Source organism: Aquarana catesbeiana, linkage group LG07 (genome assembly GCF_042186555.1).
Source record: "Aquarana catesbeiana isolate 2022-GZ linkage group LG07, ASM4218655v1, whole genome shotgun sequence".
NCBI classification, from domain to species: domain Eukaryota; kingdom Metazoa; phylum Chordata; class Amphibia; order Anura; family Ranidae; genus Aquarana; species Aquarana catesbeiana.
Window position 1 is genome coordinate 88,858,898 of NC_133330.1, and position 26,538 is coordinate 88,885,435.

The following is a 26,538-nucleotide window of genomic DNA, read 5'->3' on the forward strand; positions in this document are numbered from 1 at the left end:
TACACACAGAGTTCAGCTCATTGATAAGTGTAAACATTGTATCTTTTCAGCTTCTTTTATCAGACTTGGCAGGCTGCCCAGAGAGGAGAGAAGTCTTCACAGAAGACTTCAGGCAACTTGCATTGACATCTTTTACAGAAGTCATTTGCAAGTCCTGCTGAAGTTATAAATCGGCCTTTTTTATCAGCACAATCGCCCGATGCCGATTAAATAAAAGACGCCAAATATCGGCTGATATATCGGTCGACCTCTAGTTATAACCCTCCCTTTCTCCACACAAAATGTAAAAAAAAATATTTAGTTCTATTTGAAGGAATGCTGGGAGTGTGAAAGGTTAAGCTGTCTGTTCTTACAGCTTTGCCAGGGTTCAAATCACTGGAAGGAAGCTGCTTAACCCACAGAAGACTGAATTGTCAGCCTGTGATGTGCAATCAAGAAATGCTGACTAAAACAGTTTGATGAGACACATATCATATCATGTGACCATTAGAAGAGAATGCATTAAGACCCCTTTCTCACTGAGGCAGTGTTCAGGCATTTTAGCGCTAGAAATAGCGCCTGTAAAGCGCCTGAAAAAAGCCGTTAGGAAAAGTCCTGCAAGCAGCATCTTTGGGGCGGTTTGGATTCAATGTTTACAGCGCTCCAAAAACGCCCTGCCAATTGAAATGAATGGTCAGCGCTTCCAAAGTGCCTGATAAGCATTTCGGAAGCGCCGCAACACGGACGCTTTTAACCCCTTCTTCAGCCGCTAGAAGGGGGGGGTTTAAAAGTGCCGCTAAAACGAGCAGCACTTTACCGCTAACACAGGGCGGCCCCAGTGTGAAAGGGGACTTAGAGATAATAAGGAGTGTACAACAATAAATTATCTTGATAGCAATATATACAAAAAAAAAAAAAAAAAAGAACACAAAGGCATGCATAGAAGGCAGATTGCAATGACTGTAGTAGTGCCAGTCCTGCAATTATGCAGAATATATGATTAACAATGCTGCAACAAGTATGATCACTTGGTAAATTTCTTACCTCAACTTGACAAAGCGATTTAAATACTGACAGATCATATGCTAATAGGTGTTCTTGTATATTACTTGTTCCAACTGGACCTTTTGAACCACTGATCTGAAAAACCATGAACAAATTATTCTGTAATTAAACCAAGGCTTTCAGAACAATTACATTGCAGAAGGGAACACACTTTCCATGTGAAAGGTTGTTTTGATTTTTCACACAGACTTTTTGTTGTATATTTGATGTTAAGGCTGAAGTTTAATCTGTTGATATTTTTTTCCCAGTCCTAGAGGTACTGCAATACCAGGTTGATGCATGGAGTGGACACCGCAAGCTCTTCTTCCATCTCCCTGTTCTAAAAATCCATTTACTATATGGTCCCCAGATAGGGGACTTATCAGATAATAAACTGATAAGAACAGATACTACACTTCATCTTAGCCAAAAAGCTGAGAAGCGATTAATCTGCTGATGTTTTGCCTTCCCTGGTTCCTTTTTTTCCTCTGTCATCAACATAATGACAATTTGAATAAAACCCATCACAGCACCCTGCCTCAGTCTCCTCTCAAGAGCCCTCAGCCCAGATGCAAGCACTTGGCTGGTACTTGAGGGGAGTTATGCAAACATTGAAATGCCTTGATCAATGAGTGTCAGTCTGGAGGGGTGGGATTTCAAAGGCAGAGTATATTTGCATGCAAACCCTCCAAAGTAATGCCAACATATGACGTTAAAGTGGATGTAAACCCAATGTCATATTTTCTAAACTACTGCCATAGGGGTTATCTATAAGGATATACACGCCTCCTGCATGCATCTTTACCTGTCAAATGTCTCCCCTCTGTCTGTTATTAGATCCGAAAAACTGCATATTCTGTGGGTGGGTCTGTTGTCTGGAGCTCGGTGGGTGGAGTTGTGATGTCAGTAGACTCCCCGCCCACCTCTACACTCCCCTTGTCAATATGCATTTTCTCCTGTGTATTTCTTACACTAAACGTCTGCTATGATCTCTAACATCCAGTGAAAAACAGGAAAGTAACCACATGACTTCAGCATGCCAAATCATGGTGAGGTGTGGAACAGCCAATCCTTGCAGAGCTGCTGAAGAAAGGAGTGGGGGAGGGAATTAAAAAATACTGCATGTCTCTTAGGCTGAAGCACGAGATATGTAAATCACCTGTCACTCACAGCAAGGGGGAGGATTTGACAAAGTTTTTCTCAGTTTCTCACTGAACAATAAAAGAGGATTGCTCAGAAATGGATTAACTCTGTGTGGCAAGACTGGGCTCAAATGATAGGAAATCTTATACTCTACAGTATGATAAAAAAAATAATAATATTCGGGTTTACATCCACTTTAAGCCTCCATGATTAAAATAAATGAAGTCCTATGAATTAAAAGGGGCTGACAAGTGACACTAAAGCGGAGGAGGAAAGTGCTAGACTATGTTGGATGTCCTCCAGCCAGGAAACAAGGTGGGCTCCATCTGAATTGCTGCAGCTTCTAATGCACTGTGAGAACCTCGCAGTGTGCAGGGAAACCAGAACAAGCTAATTTAGTACAGGACAGGAGATTGAACAACTGCACAAGCCGGAAAGTAAGGACAGCGTGCAGCTTTATACTTCTTTGTCAGCATACTTCTGTAATATTTTGCATGAAAAACGGTTATAGAAAATGTTACGAGAAAACATTTTCTCAAGTCACTTTTGCACATTTTTCAAGCACAAAAAATACACTTTCATGTGCAAATTATATCTAATCTTTCAATCTGGGTAAATGAGGGGAAAACAAAAGCAAAGCCAGAGCTGTTGGAGGAGAAGTAATATCAAGATTCCTGTACATGAGAAGATGTTCTGGATAGAGCAGAAGGGACTGCTTGGGGCAGTATATACAGCGGGGAAAATAATTATTTGATCCCCTGCAGATTTTGTAAATTTGCCCACTTACAAAGAAATGAAGGGTCTATCATTTTTATCATAGAGATATTTTAAATGGAGACAGAATATCAACCAAAAATCCAGAAAAAAAAAAAAAGAAAAAAAAAAAAAAAACACATGATACAAATGTTATAAATTCAGTTGCAGTTCAGTGAGTAAAATAAATATTTGATCCCCTACCAACCAACAATAATTCTGGCTCCCACAGACTGGCTATGGTACACAGATTAGTCCTGTCAATTTAAGAAGGTGCTGCTAATGACAATTCGTTATGTGCATAAAAGACACCTGTCCACAGAATCTTTCTTCCATTCAAACCCACCACCATGGGCAAGACCAAACAGCTGTCAAAGGACATCAGGGACAAGATTGTAGACCTGCACAGAGCTGGAATGGACTACAAGACCATCAGCAAAAAGCTTGGTGAGAAGGAGACAACTGTTGGAGCAATGATTCATAAATGGAAGAAATTCAAAATAACCATCAATCATCAGACCTTAATCCCTTAGAGAATTTATGGAGGGAGCTGAAACTTCGAGTTGCCAAGTGACAGCCAAGAAATCTTACCGATTTAGGAAAAGATCTGTAAAGAGTGGACCAAAATCCCTCCTGAGATGTGAGCAAACCTGGTAATCAACTACAAGAAACATCTTATCTCTGTGCTTGCCAACAAGGGTTTCTCCACCAAGTACTAAGTCATGTTTTGCTTGGGGATCAAATACCTAATTTTACTCAATGAACTGCACCTCAATTTGTAACATTTGTATTATGTGCTTTTTCTGGATTTTTGGTTGATAGTCTGTCTCTATCATTTAAAATACACCTATGAGGCTAATTACAAAACACTCCTACGTTGGTACCTGGTACCCACTAGAGTAGCTAGGATGCATCCTGCTACTTCCCCAAACTGTTTCCGACGTTGCGGTCAGTTGGGGACGATGCATCATATTTGGTGGCAGTGCCCCCCTCGTAACCAGATTCTGGATCCGAATTTTCAATTCAATCAATTCAGTGATGGGGGTAAACGTTCGTATATCTCCTGAAAGCGCCCTCTTTCATAAATTGCCTGATGAAATACCCAAACAATCAATTAAATTAATTAGATATATACTACTGGCGGCGAGAATTACGATTGCAAGGCATTGGAAACAGTCAATAATCCCTCTTGACCAGGTTAAGAATAAACTTAATTGGATTATGATCAACAATAAACTCACTCACATTCTCAGTAATAAGGCCAAGAAATTTAATAAGATATGGGACCCATGGATTGACTATATTTCAAACCCATAGCGAATCCCAGGACGACCCTCCCCCTCTCCAGTTCACTCTCTTTCATTTCTTCCTCTCCTCTCTTCTCCTCTTTTTCTTTGTGTTTTGTTTTTTTTCTTTTATTTACAGCCGATCTCATATGAGACCTTTTATGACCGTGAGACTGGGGACTGTCCCAGGGAACCTATCTGGGACCTCCCAAGACTCTGGGTCTGTACTGTTCCCTCACATAGAGATTGCCTGGGGAGGCCATGGTTGGATCCCACCGATTTTTTGTGTTTGTCATATTTTTTGTGTCTTGTTGCCACAATAAGTAGCGAATGGGTGATGTGAATTTACCTTAACTACTGCTGTATTGGAGTATATTGCTTTGATAATTTGATATTAATCTGCTTATGTGACTATTTTGTACCTTGTTATGTTTTCCAATAAAAACATTGAAATATAAAATACACCTATGATAAAAATTATAGACCCTTAATTTCTTTGTAAGTGGGCAAACTTACAAAATCTGCAGATCATCAAATAATTTATTTTCCCCACTGTAATTGGAGATGATGCTCTTGGAGAGGGAGATTTCTGAGCTGACAAGAATGCAATAGGACCTCATACAACATATTATTTTTCATTTCATATCAGTTCCACAGGGGCTGTCTTAAGGTTGGTATACAAAGACCAAACGGCTGTCTGTTCAACAAAAGCCAGTTTAAGGACCAGCTTCTTTGGAATGGTTATTGCTAGATAACCAGCATTTGATCAGTGCTTGCAGCCAATAGCTGCAGTGCTGGTCTCCCGCTGTCAGAATACCAAGACACAGTGGGAGATATCCCTGCATCAACAATGTTTGTGTTGATGAAGGGATGTCAGTTTTTTTTTATTTTACTTCGGCCTGCCGGTTAAACTAAAAAAAAAAAAAAAACCCTGCTTTATTATTATATTCTGAAGTGTAGAGTCCGATTCAGTCTTATAAGTATAAGTGGTCCCAACACTGGTAGGGTTGTCAAATTGTTGGACAGAGCTTAGGTAAGCACAAGTGAATCGGACTACTTTTGGCCAAGGAAGTGACATGGTCAGAGCTGGCTGTCAGGGCTTACTATTTCCAGGCAGTTGATGCTTCACTTTATATATGTAAAAAAAAAAAAAAAAATCACTTTGTACACAGTTTTCCTAACATAATCATATTACATTTTCCCATAGTCTCAGTGCTGAAATTTAAACATCCAAAACATGCATAAAAAAACATAATGATTGATAAAATTATTAAGCAATTTAATTCAAATTTTGTTCCCAATGAAAGCTGAACTCCAGACAGATATTAATCCAACTATGGATTCAAAAGAGGCTTAGATTACCTTTAGTAACATGTTACATCCATATTCAGGGTGTAACATGCTGCTAGGGACAGGACCCCCTCAATCACTGAGGGGACCCCCTCCCATGACAGGCGTGGGAAATCCCCTCCCCCACAGCTGCTGTCACATTTAAAATCGGTGCCACTGGGCCATCATTCTTTCACAGAGGTCTGTGAATGAATAAACCACAATTCCCGTAGTTCACACTTGTAGTTCACTGAATCTTCCTCCAGCTTTCTAACAAAGCCTGCATGGAGGTATTGGGCAGGAGCCGACATTGCACGTGAGAGCCACTGATTGAGTTGTGTAAATCTCAGAACTGGATGAATATAAATACATATCTTTGGCAGTGAAAACAGTTTCTGTATATGTATTTCATCCATGTATTTATCAGTTTACCTGGAGTTCAGCATTAACCTTAGTGCATCATACCAATAGGCTGCAACATAGTGCTCAAGCACTTAGCTTGATTTTTAAACAAATGACATCAACTACCTGCAAATAGAAATAAAGAGACTACCTATAGCTTACCTTTAAATATTTAAGTCTACATGTAAAATCAAGTATGTGCCCAAGGTCAGTTTTGGCATCTCCATTAATGCAGGTTGGTTTGCCATGTCGTAGCAATTGTGTTATGGCATACAGCTGTAGAGGTCTCATATGGAACACTTCTCCTGCTACAAGTAATTGTTCACCTGGTAGAAAAAAAAAAAATAGTTATGTACAATCAGTTCTGCAGGGGCTGTCTTAAGGTTGGTATACACAGACCAAACATTGTTTGTTTTTTTGTGTACTGCTGTCTGTTCAATAACAGCCGGATTAAGGACCAGCTTTTGTAGAACGTTTATTGCTAGATAACCAGCATTTGATCCTTTGAGAATGAAGACCAAAGCTGCTCAGGACTAAGGATGAGCTCCGGCGTGTTGGCACACTCCACATGCCGAGCCCGCCAGGAAGTCGGCACGGCGCTGCGCTAATCACAGGCAAAGAGACATTTCCCGATCTCTGCAGCCGCACATCGGGAAAATGTCTCATTGCCTGTGATTAGCGCAGCGCCGTGCTGACTTCCTGGCGGGCTCGGCATGTGGAGTGTGCCAACACGCCGGAGCTCATCCTTACTCAGGACCAGGGAGGAGCGAATATGTGTGGGTTTGATTTGTAAACAGTTTTGTGACTTTTGCTCAAGAACTTGGTGGAAAAAAATCAGACTGAAGTCTATTTGGATTAATCTTATTATTCTTTTCTGGGTGCTTTGCCCAAAAGGTGATTCTGATCAGGTCTGCTTTTAGGTGTCTTGCTTTCAAGTGGTTGTAAACCCTTCCATATACTCAGGGAAGTGTCTGGCCTCAGGTGATACACAGAGATGAAACAAATCCTCCAACATAAGTTGCATCTATATCTATAGCAGTCTTTCCCCTCCATACATTCAAAGTGCAGAATTTACACAGGGTCTCAGCTCTGAAAAGCAGGGGGTGGGGAGCTGAAGTTACATCAGGGGGAGAGCTCTGAGAGCTGATTGGAGGAATAGGACACATCCCTCCTACTTCACAGAGCACACAGGGACAAAGCTGAGGCTATCAGCTGGAGCTCCCTCCCCCATCACCTCTTTTCTCTCAATGTCAGGAAAATTTGTCAGAAGTGAGTCATGCTGATAGCAGAGGAATGAGACAGCAGACAAAAATGACACTTATGCCGTGTACACACGGGCAGACTTTTCGACCGGACTGGTCCCACGGGACGAATCCGTTGGACAATCCGACCGTGTGTGGGCTCCATCGGACCAGCAGCGGACTTTTTCGGGCGAAAATCAGACGGACTTTAGATTTGAAACATGTTTCAAGTCTTTCCGACGGACTTGTGTTCAGTCGAAAAATCCGCTCGTCTGTATGCTAGTCCGACGGATGAAAACCGACGCTAGGGCAGCTATTGGCTACTGGCTATCAACTTCCTTATTTTAGTCCGGTCGTACGTCATCACGTACAAATCCGTCAGACTTTGGTGTGATCATGTGTAGGCAAGTACGTTCATTCGAAAGTCTGTCGGAAGTCCGTCAAAAGTCCGTCGGGAAGACAGTCGGACCTTTGATGCCGGAAAGTCTGCCCATGTGTACACGGCATTAGTGTTCTGGACTAAGATAAGCACACACTATAGAAGGATACGCTTTGCTCATATTTCATGTCTGAGGTTTACAACCACTTTAACTTTCTGCAGAACTGTAAATCAAGGACTTTAATAAATGGTACTTCGGCTGACTATAGACAGCACAATAAAAGCAAACCATGATTGCTAGGATTCAGTAACCAACTCTGATAGCATGCCATACTGATAACTACTTGAATGATTACAGAGGAGATATCTATCAGTGCTAAAGATTCCATGCGGTCTTCTTTCCTGCAGCCATTGAGAATTTCTGAATGAAGCAGTTTATTGTGGTCACAGTAATGCCGCATACACACAATCGGACATTCCGACAACAAAATCCATTTTTTTTTCCCGATGGATGTTGGCTCAAACTTGTCTTGCACACACACAAATCCTGTCGGAAATTTCGAACGTCAAGAACGGGGTGACGTACAACCTGACAGCGAGCCGAGAAAAATGAAGTTCAATAGCCAGTGCATCTTTTCTGCTTGATTCCGAGCATGCATGGAACTTTGTGCGTTGGAATTGTGTACACACGATCGGATATTACGACAACGGATTTTGTTATCGAAAAATTTCGAGATACAGATCTCAAATTTTGTTTGTTGGAAATTCCGACGGAAAATGTCCGATGGAACCTACACACGGTCGGAATTTCCGACAACAAGCTCCCATCGAACATTTCCCGTAGGAAAATCCAACCGAGTGTACGTGGCATTAGGCTGCTTTCACATTTTTTTTTTCCAGAACAAAAGGATCAAAAAACACAAAGGCATTTTTGCCGCACTTTTAATACATTTCCAGTGCGTTTTGTGGGTGCCTATTACCCAGCATGCACCAATGCAACTTGGATATGTGCCTCAAAAAAAAAAAAAAAAGATAAATAAAACACACACACCCCAAAGATGCTGCAAGCAGGACTTTTAAAAATGCACCGCACCTGCAGCACAGTGGTGTGAAGAGTCCCATAGGATTTAAAGGGAGACATTTCTCTTGCATTTTTTTCAGCAATGTAAAAATGCAGCAAAAACACATCAGTGTGAAAGGGCCCCGAGCCTCCATCACTGTAATGAATGGAGAAAACAGAAGACTAGGAATCCTATTTTCTGCTTCAATCAGACTGCTCACTGAGTGGTGTTTGCAAACAGGATATTGCGGATCTCTATTCTGCAGGAGCCAATAAATTATTAACGTTCACATGTAAGCTTTTATAAAAGTCCTCATAAATTTTTTTTTTTTTTTAAAATGAACATGTCTTACCATTATGATAAAGCTCCTCCGCCAGAAGAGCAGCAATTCCGTGAATTTCCTGAAAGCACAAACAATCTTTTATGAAACGTCCAGGAAGCATGTGACAACCACAAATCGCTAAAGGAAATTAACTGAACCATCATATGACTAAAAATGCCTCAGTATACACCGCATCTAATGAAAGTAGCCAGGCTACATATGTAGGTTAGCTAAAGAGGAGCTCCAGCCGTTTTTGTGTTTATTAAAACTCAGCAGCTACAAAAAGTATAGCTGCTGACTTTTAATAAAACACACACTTACCTGTCCCAGGATCGAGCGATGTGGCCGCCCAGACTCTCGATTCTCTCCCTCTCCTCTCACTGGCATTACAACTGTGGGCACTTGGCTGTGACAGTTTGCGGCTTCAAAGTCGGGTGCGAACCGTGCATGCGCGAGTTGCGCTGCGCCTTCAAATTGTTAGGCAATCTTCTGGGACCAGTAATGTGCTCCAGAAGATTGCAGGGGGGGGGGGGGCATAGTTGAGAGGAGACCTGTCAAAACTAAGTACCTGCGCCCCCTCCGCAAAAAGAATTACATGCCAAATGTGGTGGTGATGGGGGGGGAGAAGTGCTTAAAGTGGAACTTCCCCTTTTGGGTGTAGTTCAGCTTTTAAACACTGCAAAAATATACAACATTACTTACAAACAGGTAATCAGTAAAGACCACAGTTTTATCAACAAAGTTAAAATCTGAGAAAAAGTTTTTCCGAGTTATAATTCTGGGATTGTCTGAGTTCTGGAATTTCTGGATTTTCCAAAATTGCGGAATTTGGGGTTTTTATATTTTTTACCAAGTTCCGGGATTTTTTCCAGGTTCTGGAATTCCGGGTTATTCGCAATTTCTGAAATTATGGGATTTTACCCGTTGTGCAATTCCGGGATTTACCCAAGTGATGGGGGAAATTGCATATTTCTTTATTATTATTGGCTGACAATATCCAATAATGAATTCTAAACCTGGCCAATGGGTCATACAAGATATAAAAATGGCTCCAAGCCTTGGCTAAGGGATTATACAAGCACAACATTTAGTTGACTAAATGTGAGTGTAAAATGACTACATTGACCAGCCACTCCTTTAGGAATATGAGGTCATTTTGCTCCTGTGGGGGGGGGGGGTTGGCCATTACCCTATATAACACACACACACACACACACACACACACACACACACACACACACACATACAGCTTGTAGTACGTGTCTTGTCTTCAGAGTTTGCAATCATGCATGCATCTGTGGTCACCTGTGCCATGCCAATTATAATTGGAGGGGCTCATGGCAAAGTTTTAGAATTTCCCCCAAGTTCCGGGGATTCCGAAATTTTCCCAAGCTCCGGAATTCCAGGGCTTTCCCCAAGCTCTGGGATTCCAGGGCTTTCCCCAAGCTCCGGGATTCCAGGGCTTTCCCCAAGCTCCGGAATTCCAGGGCTTTCCCCAAGCTCCGGAATTCCAGGGCTTTCCCCAAGCTCCGGAATTCCAGGGCTTTCCCCAAGCTCCGGAATTTCACGGCTTTTCCCCAAGCTCCGGAATTTCACGGCTTTTCCCCAAGTTCCAAAATTTCTGGATTCTCCAGAGTTACGGGATTTTCCTGTGTTCTGAAATTATGGAATTTTACCCATTCCGGGATTTCAGGATTTTTCAAGTTGCAGAATTTTCAACTTTCGAATTCTGGGTTCCAGATATGTCAGATGGCGAAGGATCTTTTTTAATGAAAGCGGGAGAAACGGACTACCAGAAAAGGGAATATATGCTTTCTTCTTTTGAAAGGACCTGCTGGCTTAAAACATTTAGAGCCGGTTCACATAGGAAACGCTCACATTCCCACGCGTTCTGGTTTTGGCAGCCAATTTATTTCAATAGGCTACTGAGACACACACCAGCACTATTTTTGCACATCTAGCCACACAAAACCACATAGAACTGCAGTACCATGTGGTCAGGTGGCTGCAAATGTGCTGCGTTTCCAAGATGTGTAAAAGGCACACATGCACATCTTGCAAGGGCAGCATGTTCATGTGCAGTGCTGGAAACACGCATGGGCGATGCCTTTCCTTCACTAAACACCCGACAGGTTCTCTAGAGCATTTCATTGTATAGTTCAGACATTACAAGCACATTGAACATTCTCAGTTGGGCACAGTGGATGTTTACAACCCTTCACAGTCCTAAATTGATAAAACATGTTCAGATGTAGTTTTCTGCTCTGGCTTAGAAAAAAGGTATAAAATGTTAGACGCATCATAAAAGGAGAACTATAAAAAGGAAAAAAACGTTTGAACACACTTGTGAGAAAGAGCTGTGTGCTGTTTGTTACTGAGACTTTGCTGAGCTCTTGAGACCTTTCTGGAGCCTGTAAACCGGCGAGAACTTCAAAAACCTGCTGCGTTACAGGCATATTCTGGAGTAGAAAGCAGACCTCATCTAATTCATCAAGCAAGAAATTACTACTTGAAAGAAAGACGATAGAAAAAAACAGTTTCAAACTGATCTGAGCAGCTGCCATGGTTCAAAATAAACCCACCTAAACCGGGGATTGCGGTATACAGACGACTCATCTGGGTATATCAGTCTGGACGTTCCTTTACTCAAGCAAAGGCCGTGGCTGGGCTATAGCCATCTGCATGCTTTTGCTTGCCATCTGGTAAGCAAGTTTTTTATTAGGTGGTGGCACTTCAGTTTGGATCAAGCTCACCTGGGTGTCTTGTTTTGGACTCTGTTCATGCACACTAACATCTTGTTATTCATAAGCCATTGCTGGTTTGGACCTTATATAGCGCAGCTTTTCTTTTCCATAAAAGGAGAACTACAGTAACCTATAACATACAGATTTAGCCCCATTTTAGGCAGACAGAACGATCAAAGCTATTTGAAAATATACCTCCACTCCAGGAGTTTATAAAAGTGCTCTAAGGCTGGGTTTCACAATGGTGAAATGCGGGAAACCCTGTGAATCCAGTACGGGTTCCCGCATCACACTTGTATTGCCGGCGGTTCACACTGCCCTATGCGAACCGCTGCGGGTGTCAATACAAAGTTAATGACACCCCCAAATAGGTTCGCAGATCGCACTGAGAACTGTGAAATTTAGACAGGAATTAGATCATATGGGTGTGAACACCCATGCGATCCAATCCTGGTGCAGAAAAAAAAAAAAAAAAAAAAAAGGGTCCTGCACGATATTGGTCCGAATGCGAAGCAAATTCAGCTATACAATCTGTATGACTGAATTTGCATCGCACAGGCATCGCATGTGATATGCACAGCAGTGCGAATCACATGCGATGTCCGACAACACTACAGTGTGAACCGGCACTAAGAATGGAATTAAAAACATATTAGGAGGGTGAAAAAAGAGGACATAACATTAAAAAGTGTCATTTTTCTCTAAAAGGCTGTTCTGTATCTTGTTGCAGAAGCTGTCATCCAAGTTGTCCAGATTTAAAAATACCTGGTTGATCCTGCCTTTTCTATTAACATCCTTATTGTTAGTGGCAATGCAATAGCAGCACACCTTTCTACCGTTTTCATACATATTCCACAGGTTTACGGAGAGGAAGCCAATCACTTCCTGTTTTTTGCTCTGAAAGCTGCCCCATGTAACTTTTTGTCAGCTTCAGGGATGGCACCAGCATGTTAAAGGAAAGGTCTTCCCCACCCCTCCATCCTATGTGATCGCTGAACCTGCTTGCGGGACATCTGATTGATCAGGCTTCTTCCCCCTGCTAGCTGATTGGCTCCCTATGGGTACAACACACTACACTTCCAGGAGTGTAACAATAAAGGTTCTGATGGAATATTATAAAGACACATGGTCTAGCCAGGTATCATCCCAGTAATAGCGTAGTCCAAAGGCAGAGTATGATGAGACTTTAATTATACCTCAGACGACTATCAAATTTCAAACATCCAGAAAGTATAATACAGAACACATTTTATTAATAATCAGTTAAAAAATCATCATAAAAACGTGTGATACAATAATTCATTACACTACACTATCGATGTATGTCCTTGAAACAGGGGGTCTACATGTTTCACGGTCAAACCGCTTCCTCAGGACCCGTAAGGATCAATACAATCAAACTTGTGAATAACATACATAAAAACTAGTACTAAAAGAAAGAAAAAAAAAAAACAAAATAAACACACATTAGTATTCTGTACATACAATATACTCAGACATCAACATATACAACCATTTCATTACACCCTCCATATGCAATACCTAAATGGTTACGTCTATAAGCCATATTTAAAAAAAAAATCAACTAAAAAAGGTAAACAAGAAAGTAAAATATAAAGTAAATATGATTTATAGACGTAACCATTTAGGTATTGCATGGGGGGGTGGGGTTGTAATGAAATAATTGTAGATGTTCATTGTATGTACAGAATTCTAATGTATGCTATTCTTTTTTCGAAACATGTAGACCCCGTTTCAAGGACATACACTGATAGTGTAATGAATTATTGTATCGCAAGTTTTTGTTTAATTGATTAATAAAATTTGTTATATTTTATACTTTCTGGGTTTTTGATATTTGATGGTCGCCCGAGGTATAATTAAAGTCCCATCATATTCTGCCTTTGAACTACACTTCCAGGAGTGATGGATGTGGGTTTCATCAATGGATTTTTGCTTCCATCTCCTCCAGATCACACGTTGCGGTGGAGAGCAAGTAACAGATGTCAGATGACCACTGTATACGGAAGACACAAAACGATACATGGGGCATTTATTTTTGTGTACGGTATTTGGTTTTAATGACACTTTAACTTTGGACCATGCCACCAAAAATAAATTACATGTCCCTAATATGAAATCAGTAAGAAACTTACATATAAGTGAAAGTGCAAAAAATGTGACAAAGCTCTTGGAACAGTAACAGGATATTTTGCAAGCAGTGTTTGTAGGTAGACCTCCAGATCCTTCTGACGCTTTCCCACCAAGCTTTTGGAATTCTTTCCAATGATCTTTTTAGGAGGCAGCAAATTTCGTTCAATTTTGTTCTCTGCTGTTAGCTACATCAGATGAGAAAAAAAAAATCATAATACATAGAATTGCATGGAATTGCTCTACAAATAATAATAAATTGCATGCATTAACCAACTATAACGACTGGAACTATTACAGTATACCTGTTTGACAATTCAAACTGAGTATATAATGAAACATGGAAAGTAGAGGTTATCTTCACACATCACAACCAGCAGGCCAAGAGACATAGGTTAAAGGTAAATTACAAGCAAATGTTTTTCCTCTAAAACGTAACCTTCCACCATCCTGCCTCCTGAGTCTACACTGTTTGGACACAATGCAAATAAACCTGGGCTACTTTTTACAACAAAAAAAAAAAAAAATCAGATACTTCCAAAACATCATTATAGCGATATCTACCTCACTATAAATAAGAGAATATAATCTTTATTGATAAATACAAAAAAAACATTTAGAATGCATAAACCAACATATCCCCAATGGGTTTATAATATATCACACAACCTCCAAAAAAAGAAAGAAAAAAAAAAAAAAACATTTAAACACTCACCACTAGCCTCCAAATAAGTTGAATGTAACCAGCTGCCAGGGAAATTCTCATGTTGGTATGACTTGTGTGGTTACAGTACAACCCCAATTCCAACAAAATTGGGGAGCTGTGTAAAATCTACATAAAAAACAGAATGTAATGATTTGAACCCTTTTAAACGTATATTTTATTCACAATAGAAAACATATCAAATGTTTAGACTGAGAAAAATTTTAGGAAAAAATAAGATAATTTTGAAATTAATGGCAGCAAAGTTGGAACAAGGCAAAACAAAAAGCTGGCAAAGTAAGTGGGTACTAACAGGGAAGGGCTGGAAGAACATTTTGCAACTAAGGTAAATTGGAAACAGGTCAGTAAAATGACTGGGTATAAAAAGAGCATCTTAGAGAGTCAGAGTGTCTTAGAAGTAAAGATGGGCAGAGGTTCACAAATCTGTGAAAAGCTGCATCTGAAAATTGTTGAACAATTTCATAATAATGTTCCTCATCATCAAATGGCAAAGACTTTAAATATATCATTAGCTATAGTACATAATATCATCAAACGATTTTGAGGATCTGAAGAAATATCTGTGTGCAAGGGACAAGGCACAATACTGAATGCCCATGATCAGAGGGCCTTGCATTAAAAACAGACATGATTCTGTGATGGACATCACTGCATGGGCTCAGGAATACTTCCAAAAATTACTGTGTGTGAACAGTTCATCGTGCCATCCGAAAGTGGAAGTTAAAGTTCTATCATGGAAAAAAGAAGCCATATTTAAACATGATCCAACAACATAGCAGTCTTCTCTGGGTTAAAGCTCATTTAAAAATGTCTGTTGCAAAGTGAAAAACTGTTCTATGGGCAAACAAGTCAAAATTTGACATTCTTTTTGGCAACGATGGGCGCCGCGTCCTCCGGATTAAAGAGGAGAGGAAACTTCCAGCTTGTTATCAGTGCTCTGTTCCAAAGCCTACATCTCTGATGGTATTGAGGGCGTTATTGCGTATGGAATGGGCAGCTTGCACTTCTGGAAAGGCACCATCAATGCTGAAAGATATATCCAGGTTTTACAGCAGCATATGTTTCCATCCAGACAATGTCTTTTTCAGGGAAGGCCTTGCATATTTCAGCAGGACAATACTAAAAGCTGCATCTATGACAACAGTATGGCTTCATAATAGAAGAGTTCAAGTGTTTTACTGGCCTACCTGCAGTCCAGACCTTTCATCAATTGAAAATATTTGGCTCATCTTGAAACAAAAAATATGACAAAGACAACCCAGGACAGTTGAAAAGTTAGAATCCTATATGAGGCAAGAATGGAACAACATTCCTCTCCCAAACTCCAGCATTTGGTCTTCCCAGTTCCCAGAAGCTTACAGAGTATTGTTAAAAGAAGACGGGATGCTACACTGTGGTAAACATGGCCCTGTCCCAACTTTTTTGAGTCGTGCTGCTGCCATCAATTTCTAAATTACCTTATTTTTTTCTTATTATGGTACATTTTCTCAGTTTAATTGTTTGATATGTTTTCTATTGGGAATAAAATATGGGTCTATGAGATTTGCAAGTCATTGCATTCTGTTTTTATGTAGATTTCACACAGCTTCCCAACTTTTTGGGGGGAATTGGGGTTGTACATCATGTTGCTAAATAATACTCCAAGTGGTGAACAAATAGCAACCAATGCATCAAAATACAGCAAAAAATAAAACAAAAACGAAAAAAAAAAAAAAAAAAAAGGATTTATGTGGAGCATGGTATATGGTTGCTGTGCTTTGTCCTACCACTCTAGATGAAAAGATGCAAAATCTGTGTATCAGAATGGTGGTGCCTGCCTCAGGGCATCCAATATGCAGCAAATGCAGAGCTGGGTCGGTGGAAGGACACCGCATCATTGTAGGTGCCATAATCCTGATGAAGTGCCACCTGCTGCGATACATGCAAAGTCTTTCAATACAATACAATTCATTGCTTCAATTATCCAGGATAGTTGTAGGCTTACTATATTGGTTTTACTTACTTTTTCATGGAGATCATAAAAGTCACTGTAACGATGTTTTACTTTCCAGTTATAAACACCAGTCTGGACTTCGATGATATATACCTATAAAAAAAAAAAAAAAAAGAAGGGGAAGGATGGATGTATTATATATGAATATTATTTTTAGGTGACCAAAAAAAAAAAAAAAATTGTTCCAGTAAGGTGCCTGATCTGTTTAGACCTAATGTGTAAATCGGTAGCAGATTTATTACACACAGAAAACCTGCACTTTTTATTTTACCATAAATGTGTGCCACAGACCTCTATGACACCTATGAGAGAGGAACATATGTTCCCATCAGATAACATCTTTTTCAGGGAAGGCCTTAAGTATTTCAGCAGGACAATGCTAAACTGCATACTGCATCTATGACAACAGTATGGCTTCATAATAGAAGAGTCCAAGTGCTTTACTGGCCTGCCTGCAGTCCAGACCTTTCACCAGTTGAAAATATTTGGCTCACCTTGAAACAAAAAATACGACAAAGATGACCCAGGACAGTTGAGCAGTTAGAATCCTAACGGTCTTTTCTGGGGATACTATAGAATGATATATGAATTGTCACGGTGCTGAAGGTATCTGACATCATGAGATGTGCCTCTCAACAGCCCCCATACTGTACATAGATATGGTTATCTCATTTTGCACAGAAAATACCAATGTTGTCTTAGGCTTGGTTCACACTGCTGTGATCCCATTTTCAGTGAGATTATGCAGTGCAATGTGGATGTGGCTTGTATATTCTATGGGTCCAAAATTGTGCTGAAATCACAACACGAGTAGCACAGGACCCTTTTCCAAAATTGTGTCATGCTGAGTTGCATTGATGTGACTGGGTTTCATTGAAAAATGTCATGTGATTCTGTGCGACTATAGTCACGTCTGAAATTGTACTAGTGTGAAAAGAGCCTTGCGGGAAAAAAGGCCTTAAAGTGGTTGTAAACCCTTACAGTCCACTTTTTGCTACAGGTGAGCCTATAATAAGGCTTACCTGTAGCTACCCCGGATATCTCTTAAACCTGCACAGTTTAGGAGATATCCCCTGTATCTGCATGTGCCAACATCATTGGCACATGCGCACTGAAGCAATGGCACGTACGTGCCGTTTGCTTCAGTGAGTGTGCCGTTACGAGCCAATCACAGCGCCGGAGCCACGATACCCGGAGAAATGTCGCAGGTCGGTGTTGTGTACGGGCACCGCAGCGGGGGCTTCGATCTCAGGTGAGTATTACATAATGAGCTAGTATACTGCTAGTATCCCTACATCTGTTCAAAGTCCAGAATTTAAAAAACGTGACTGAGCTGTAAAAAGGGGGCAAAGAGCTAAAATTACACACTGCAGACCTCAGTGAGGAGAGCTCTGAGAGCAGATTGGAGGGAAGAGACGCCCCCCCCCCCCCCCTTCACACAGCATACAGGAACAGAGCTAAGGCTGTCAATCTGCTGGAGGCCCCTCCTGTGGCACCTTTCTTCTCTTGGGGTCAGGAAAAAAACTTATCAGAAGAGATTCATGTTGATAGCAGAGGAACAAAGCAGCAGAGAGAAATTACACAAAAGTCTGGTACACACGGTTTGATTGTTGTACGACCGAGCGTCTGATTTTTGTGAAAAGCGTGTCTGCAGGATTTTGTCTAGCATACTAACTATACACAAATTGTCATTCGACAAACACGAGCGTAGTGACGTACTATGACAATATAAAAAGGAAGTTCATTTCTCAAGCGCCACCCTTTGGGCCCTCGTCTTATGATTTTTCCCTTCTGATTTTTGTATCGTGTGTATGAGGCTGTAGACCCCTTTCACACTGAAGTGCCGCTAAAACAGCGCTAAAGCTCCAGTTGTTTTAGCGGTGTGTTTTTTTTAAGGCCTCATGAAAAAGAAAGAAAAAAAAAGACCTGTTTTGCGGCACTTTCAAAGCGCTGCCCATTCATTTTAGTAGCGCTCCCAACCTGCTGCTTGCAGGACTTTTTCTGACGTCCCGCAAGCGCACCCCCCAGTGTGAAAGCACGCACTGCAGGGAATGGGAGGCAGTTTTCAGGCCTTAGGGGGAGAACTGCGGGAGCATTCAAGCGAGCTGAGTTTTTTTTTCTCTTTGACCGGGGGCATTTTATTCCCCGAATCGGCAGAGGTTAATTTACATTTTATTTAGGGTTTAGTGGTATTTTGACAATAATGTATTTTTGCAACAGACTACAACACTTTTCTAGTAAATATCCTTATAACGACCTAGTGAATTTATATTAACAATTAGCATGGGGCATTTTTGTTTCATTTTGTTTTACTTTGTGTCATTTTGGATATGTTCATGACTTGTTGTCATAATTTTTGCAGACGATCTCGACATCTTCAATTACATATCCATTGTTTTAAATTTTTTGCCCCTATATATTTATCTATTTGTTTATTTATTTATTCATTTAGGAGGGTCCATTTAGTTCATATTCTGTATGCATCTTCTATATGTCTATGCATGGGTTTTTTATTCATAAAATTTTTTTTTCTTTTTGGTGTTGTTCACTTTTACTATCCCATCCATATGTTAGTTAAACACCATGTTGTGATATGTAACTACTTATCATTTTTGACCATTGTTCATTGAATATATGCAGGTATTGATCACATTTGACCATTGTCCATTGGATATATGTGTACATTTGTTTTCAAACTACATTCTAGGTCAAATTAGGTCTCTCTCTTTTTTTCGATCCACAGGTGTTTTTTAATCTTTTTGGGATTATAGGTGTTTTAATTGTATGCATAGGGTGTTAACCTAAGTCAGAGGTGTTGATTGGTGGCTATTTGAGCTCCCTCACCCTACCCCTTTGCTTATTTATACACTGTCCATTTTTGTCCATGTTAGCTATGAGTAAGCATCTAATGATGTGAAACTCGTTAGCGAACATACCCTGTCCTGTCTCCATTTATGTGACTGTATATTGGATTTTTTAATTTCTACAATAAAGATGCTTTTCTTCAGAATGTGGCAACCCAGGAATCTGCTTATCTCCTGAGTTTTTTTTATGTTATGTTTTTCAGGTCCATCGGTGGAGTCGTGATTGACGATAGATCAGGGGACATTACTTATTTATTACAAAATAAAAAACGATCCTCTTCTCCTCGGGTCCCCCACCAGTGCTTGTGACTCCTCTCTTGCTGGTTCCCCCAATAGGAAACTTATTCCCATGGGGACACTCATACGGGACAAAGACAGCGGGACTCAGCCCCGCCCACCACTCACTCGTCACTGGAGTCCATTTACAAGAATGGGAGCCAATGGCTCCCACTGCTATCAATCTGCCCTATGAGGAGGGAGACAGCGGTGAGAGCCACTGCGCTCGTACATGTCGCTGGATCAGATTGGACTCAGGCAAAAAAAAGGGGGGCTGGGGGGATCCTTAAGGTTTTGTTTACCTAATGCATTGAATGTATTAAGGCAAAAAAAAAAGGGATGTTCCCGAGAGCCCGCCCCAGGGGGTGCACGGGAGCAACATTCTGGAATGACGTCCATGGACGTCTACCCAGGACTAGTCGACCGCGCTGTTGCAGTCTTTCGGCAATGGCCCGGTCGGCAAGAGGTTAATAGTAAACCAGCACATATTGAAAAGTGGCTGAACTGCAGGAATTCATCTTTAATTTAATATTCTATACATGGTGATCCTCCCTTTGTTTCGACACTTGCATTTTTACAGCTGCTGTTTTTGGCTTCAGACTTTTTTTTCTACAGTCAATAAACTCTCCAGCATGTTATCCTATGTGACTGTCCATGCACATATAAGCTGTTATCAAGTGTTATTGGCTGGGGCATTTTTTGGCTGTAAACTAGTGGGTTCTGAGAGGAACTTTAAAAACAATCTAACGTAAAAAAAAAAAAAAAAGCTGATAAACGCTCAAAAACGCGGTTCAACAGCGTTTAAAGTTTTTGATCCATTTAAAAAAATATATGCTTAAACACTATTGCAAAAATGCTGAAAAACATTGAAAAACTCACTGCGAAGCTACTGGCTTTTTATAACGTTATTATAACGGCCTAAAGTGTGACAACACTCTATGCCTGTCTCCCAGTTCCTCTACTGCGTTATCATTTCATATGGGCTTTCAGTGGAGACTTTTGCCTTCAACACACATTACACAGACATTTTACTGTTGTAACTACCAGTAAAACTCCTCCTAGGAGCTCGTTCACATCTTTTGCAGTGTAGCAGTGCGCTGTTTGCTGCATTTTAGGTAATCCTTTTTAACACACTTTTGATGAAACCACCTAGATTTTCTTTTACTACCCAGACTTAAGACCCCAGTCACACTTGTGAATGGGGCTGTTAGTGAATACATGCGGGAGACCCATCAGGGGTTCTTGGCAATTAGCTGTGAGCAACAGGATGCGGACAGCTCCACAGCTATCCTCGGCCAAATGTAAATCGCTCATGAAGCGATTACCTGTGGGTGATTGGCCCTGGACACAGTCTGCCAATTGCCTAGAACCCCTGCTGAATCGCCCATATGTAAGCGCTAACAGTCCCATTTGCAAGTAAGAATGGAGCCTGAGGAACTATACAGAGCAGAAAAAAATGCCTTAACTGCTGGCAGTAAAAAGCAGCATAAAAATGCTCATATGGAGCATATTGTACATGCGTTTAGGCGCGTTTGCATTTATGAGAATTTTTTTCTCAAAACAATAGAAAAATGCTTGACGCACCATTTAGGCACATTTTTGTGTGTTAAGCTTTCTTTCTGCCAAAAGCTTACCTCAAAAAGGCAGCTGTGTTGGGTTTGTTTTTTCAGCCTGTAAACACCCAAATGTGCACGGACACACAGGCTAACAGAGCTGCTTCTACAGACTGGAAGAAAAAATGCAAAACGCCTGTATAAGCAGCATTTTCTATGCATGAGGCCTGAATGTACCCTGTGGACTCGTTTACACCATCTGTGTTGACTGAACATATTCACGCATGTCTAATGCTGGGGCACACAGAGAACAATAGTTTTCTATGAGCCCCATTCACACTACAATGCTGCGGTGAAGTGCAGTGCACTACAAAAAACTGCAGACATGCAGCTCACTCACTATGCCACATGACAACACGCTGCACTGCACAGACTTGAATAAAGTGTCCTTTTGTCCCTTAACTACAAAACAAACATCAGACCACAGAGTGTAACAAGCTCCAAGACCTTGTTCACATGGATGGCCAGAAAAATAGGACTGCATTTTCACTGCCCACCTTTACTGTGCATCAACAGCCAGAGGGAATAGTACATATTGGTGCGGCTGCTATGCTTTGCTTTTCGGCACAGCAAAAATTATACAATACCAGAACCGCCACAAAAGCGACCCATTCAAGTAGCGGGACCATGCCATAATCACATGTATTGCACATGGTTGTGGCGCAGTGCTCAGGCTTTCACTGGTTAAAGCGGGAGTTCAGCAGGCAACATGCCACCTCCAAGCCACCTGTCACATGTCTCTGAAAAGGGTTCCCCCACAGGTCGCTTTTCAGGAGGGGCAGGGAAAGAAATAACTGCATATGTAAATGAGCCCTTAGGAATGACTATTAGGGCCGAGTCATGCCACAATTTCTGAATGCGCATTTGTGATGCATTCTGGTGCAATTATTCCCCCCCCCCCCCCTTTTTAATTTATTTATTTTTTTATATTTCATCTTAATTGAGGACATCTGCCTTTCAGGGTGTCTTTAATGCATTTTGCCACCTTTCATGCAGAGAAAAAAATGCAGCATGTTCTACTTTTGTTGACTGCACTGGTGTGAACCAGGGCCTTTAGAAACCATGTTAAACACTGCCCATGCGTTTTTGATGCAGAATTAAAACTCATGTGACTGTATCTAGTGTGCAACAGGCTTCAGGCATGAAGGGAGTGAATGTAGACAGGAAGTGGCTGCAAAAAGCTGCAGGAGGTCAGCAAACACTGAGGTGAAGCAAAGGATGTAAAAAAAAAAAAAAAAAAAAAAGGGAAAACTTTAAAGTCATTTAAAAAAAAATTGTTTATACACACTGCTTTAGTAAACTAAACATTATTCAGTAAGGGCTAGTTTACACATGTAACCATCTTTGAAAAGCAATCTGTGGTGGACCACTTTTCACAGAACTGTACAGGTGTGGCTGACAAGTATTCAGTTGTGCACTTGCCTTTTTTTCTTTTTGGACAGCTGAACAGGGTTTACGTAGAGGGAATACTGTGCAATACCAACTGGGAATACCAACTGCAAGCCTACTGCCCACAAGTTGTGCTAGGCCTTTGTATAATCTCATATGGCTGTCATGTTAGTTAAGGCAGACGGTTGGCAAGGGTTGGGAAACAGTAAAATCGTGGCTCAACTTCCCATTTTTATCGCCCCAGACTACAAGTGTAAACAAGCCCTAAGGATTTGCATTCCGTTTACAATCATTATATTCAGCTCTCATTGCTGGAAATATGTCATTCTGACGACATTCTATAAATTAAAGTGTAAATAAAGGCAAAACTTTTTTTTTTTTTTTTTTTTTTAGTTTTGGATAGAGTGGAGAGGGATTAGAACACCAGTCAGGTTTTTATTTCAACATGTTTTATTGTTTTTTTTTAAGTACACTTTTCGCGTTACATGTGAAAACTTAACTGATGTTCCAACTGGAGTACAACATTGGGTAATATAGAAGACAACTCTTAACATTGGTATATAAAAGAAATATAATAAAATTTCAAAACAGAGACGTTTATCTTCATCTGAAGGTAGCTGTGAAGAGACTCCAGAGGAAGAGGGGAAGGGCCTGGGGGGGGGGGGAGGAAGAGGTGGGAACGGAGGGAGGTACCAGTCAGGTTTTTATTGCTGCCTGTGTCCTTGTTAGGGAGATTCACGCCTATTTGTCCTGTTTACTGTTATCACTTAAATTGAAAGTAAAAGAAAATTTCACATTTTGAGTTGTCACCAGAATAGCAGAATTCTTCCAACAGGGAAACTAGTTCCAGTGACCCTGGTGACAGCTGGGATGAGCTCAGACGTGCCCAAATCCTTGTCCAAACCCACCTGAGGGGGTCCGCCAGAAAGCTGTCACTGTACTTGGCTGAACATAAGCGGCTGAGGCCTTCCTATACACACATGCGACCTGATGGGTGTGGAATACCTCGGACCACAGATGATCAGCCCAGTACAGGTGACTCCTGGAGGAGCTCAGACTAGGATCCAAAAACACATGAGCTTGTCCCTGGTGACATCCAGGGATTCCCTCACTTTGAAGGGATTTCCTCTTTTGGCTATGGGACAGGAAGTGAAGGGAAATCTCCCCAATGGCAAAATACCAACAGGGGTTACATCATCCTAAAAAAAAAAAAATGTTGCCTTTAGTTTGTACGTTCGTAGTTAGTACTTTAAAGCAGACCCTCACCCTAATTGTGAAGTTGTCCTCCCTACCTCATCCCCTCGCCCTCTCTTAGCATTGGACACTTTTTTTCTTTTTCCCCTTTTTACTGCTTCCCGACAGCCATATAGTGAAATGAAGGAAGGGCGGGTGCACTCTCATTCTGAGAGGATGTCATATGATCGGTGGTGAGCTGTGTTTGATCACAGTAAAGAGCCTATGTCCCCTTTCACACGGGCATTCCGCATTTCATCCATCCATTGACAGATGAAAAACAGACACATACATGTAACTCTATGGAATAGCGGACATTAGTGAAGAATCCGCCCCCTGTGATGTCACAAGGGCAGGCTCTCCAGGTGACGTCATCTGAATCTCCACAGCTATATAACAGATGCCAGACACCGACAACACAATGGAGGAAGACAGCCACAGAACAGCTTTTTATTATTTTTTTTGTGATGTTTTAGTGGATAACTGGTGGCGAGGGAGAAGACGGCCGGCACCGGGAGAAGACGGCTTAGAGCTATTAATAAAGGACTTGTCAAAAACCGGCTGTTTTTTTTTTAACTTTTCATTACTTTTTTGGTGAATGGGGGAGATCTGGGGGCTTCCCCTAAAGGGGGCTTCCAGATTCTGATAAGCCCCCGCCGGCAGACCCTGACAACCACTGGCCAGGGTTGTCAGGAAGAGGCCCTTGTCCCCATCAACATGGGGGGGAAAGGTGCTTTGGGGCGGGGGCAGAGCATGTGGGCTGGTATGGTTCAGGAGGGGGCGCTCGCTCGCCCCCCCCCCCTTTCCTGACCTGCCGGGCTGCACACCAATTTATTTTTTAATTTCGGCATGGGGGGCCGTCCGAATCAATACTAGACCCGAAGGGCCTGGTATGGACCTGGGGGGGGGGGCCATATGCTGCTTTTTTTTTTCACCGGAAATTGTTATTTTTTTTATTCAGCTGTGCGGCTGCAGAGATCGGGAAATGTCTCACTGCCTGTGATTAGCGCAGCACCGTGCCGACTTCCTGGCGGGCTCTGCACGTGGAGTGTGCGAACACGCCCGAGCCCATCCTTAGTGATCAGCTGTGTCCAATCACAGCTGATCACAGTGTAAACAGGAAATGCCAGTTATCGGCATTCCTCTCCTCTCACTGATAGCGTGTGAAGTTGAGTTGAGCCGGTAAGCGATATTCCACAGTGAGGACATCTACACTGACAATCAGGGCAATGATTATTAGTGTCCTGATTGTCAGTGCAGGCCCAACAGTGTCACCTATCAGTGAAGGAGAAAAATTACTTATTTACTAAAATTTATAACAGAAACCAAAAAAACTTTTTTTTCCCCCTTTTAAAATGTCATCTTTTTTCATGTTTAGCAAAAAATTAAACACAAATGCAAAAAAAGAGGCAAGTGGTTAAAGGACATTATTTGTGCTCTTGTCACCTAGGTGAGACTTTGTCACCACCCTCAGATGTGTCGCGGGGCTCCCGAGAGAGAGCAGCACATCTACCTCCTGAGTCCCGGGCAAACACCGCTAATAGGAAACCTTCTCTGTCTGCATGGGCATGTCATTTCCACAGCGTGAACTCAGATGCCAGGATCTGAAGACTGCGCAGAGTCCACGGGCACATCTCCATAATGGCATCACCCGGGGAGAGGGATTGGAGCGACTTAATGAGACAGACTGAAGTCTCACTTTAAGTATATGGTGTCCTGTGTTAATGAGCCCCAATGACATCTATGTCATGTTCAGGACACATTGGGGGCAGTGGAGGTGAATTGGGATCCTGTGTGGTGTATTTCTGTGTATATTCCCAGCACTAATAATGTCCTCTATGAAGAGTGACCAGGGAGGTGACATGACAGGGCCTCTTTATATAGAACACAGGCCCCGCCCACTCACCGTGTAATTCTCCACTAACTCGGAGCCGACAATGGTCACCGCCCGGTGCTCGTCACTGTCCTCCATGAAGCCCGCCAGTCCCTCCATAGTGCTCGGTACAGGACTCGGTTCCCCTCTTCTACTCGGTCCCTCCAGCAGCCGCCGCCATGTTTGTTTACTGCAGAGCTACCGAACAATAAACTTTATTGAAACCCGTACAGGCGAACACAGCGCCGAGATCACCTCCTCCCCGTCCCTCCAGTATGGGGGAGGAGGAGGTCCCGCTGTGAGCTCAGCATTGCTGCAAAGAGACCTCACTGGAAAAAATGAACAATTCTCCTAACCACTTCTCTACCGGGGCAATGTTTTCATTTTTTGCACAATTTAAAATCCACTTTTTTTTTTTTTTTTGGTAGAAATGACTTTAAACTCCCAAAAGTATATATTTTCTGAAAGCAGAGGCCTTGGAGAATAAAATGATGGTAGTTGAATTTTGCTATGACACACAATATTTGCAGTTATTTATAAAATTACATTTTTCAGTAAAAAGTAAACTCAAACAATCTTTAGTGCAAATACAATATTAGCCCTGGTTCACGTTGCAGCAATTTGGCATGCGATTATGTCAAATCACATGTCAAAGTGCTCAGAACAGTTCAAAAATAGATATCAGATATAAATCATCCAATATAATAACACAGCTGAACAAAAAAATATATCTTATTAT

At 41.5% G+C, this 26,538-nt stretch overlaps 1 protein-coding gene and 1 non-coding gene across 7 annotated transcripts in view; both read right to left on the reverse strand.

The window, feature by feature from the left end:
* The window catches only part of NISCH (nischarin), a 184,933-nt gene extending 158,539 nt beyond the window's left edge, over positions 1-26,394 (reverse strand). Inside the window, exons 1-6 of one of the 6 annotated variants that reach the window (XR_012235258.1) lie at positions 25,833-26,391; positions 16,561-16,644; positions 13,840-14,022; positions 8,970-9,018; positions 6,099-6,262; positions 1,024-1,119 (exon numbers count right to left, since the gene is read on the reverse strand). Coding sequence is in view for 5 of the 6 variants with exons in the window: in XM_073592451.1 (XP_073448552.1) it covers positions 1,024-1,119; positions 6,099-6,262; positions 8,970-9,018; positions 13,840-14,022; positions 16,561-16,644; positions 25,833-25,919 (663 nt within the window). In the remaining variant the exon portion in view is untranslated. Of the gene's footprint in view, positions 1-1,023; positions 1,120-6,098; positions 6,263-8,969; positions 9,019-13,839; positions 14,023-14,549; positions 14,748-16,560; positions 16,645-25,832 lie in introns of those variants that run through there. The other 5 variants (XM_073592451.1, XM_073592453.1, XM_073592454.1 and 2 more) reach the window with 5 other exon arrangements.
* Positions 1,279-1,469, reverse strand: LOC141103946 (U2 spliceosomal RNA). The gene has a single exon (XR_012235400.1). It is a non-coding gene; the product is annotated as a U2 spliceosomal RNA (small nuclear RNA).
* Positions 26,395-26,538: the final 144 nt, after the last annotated feature.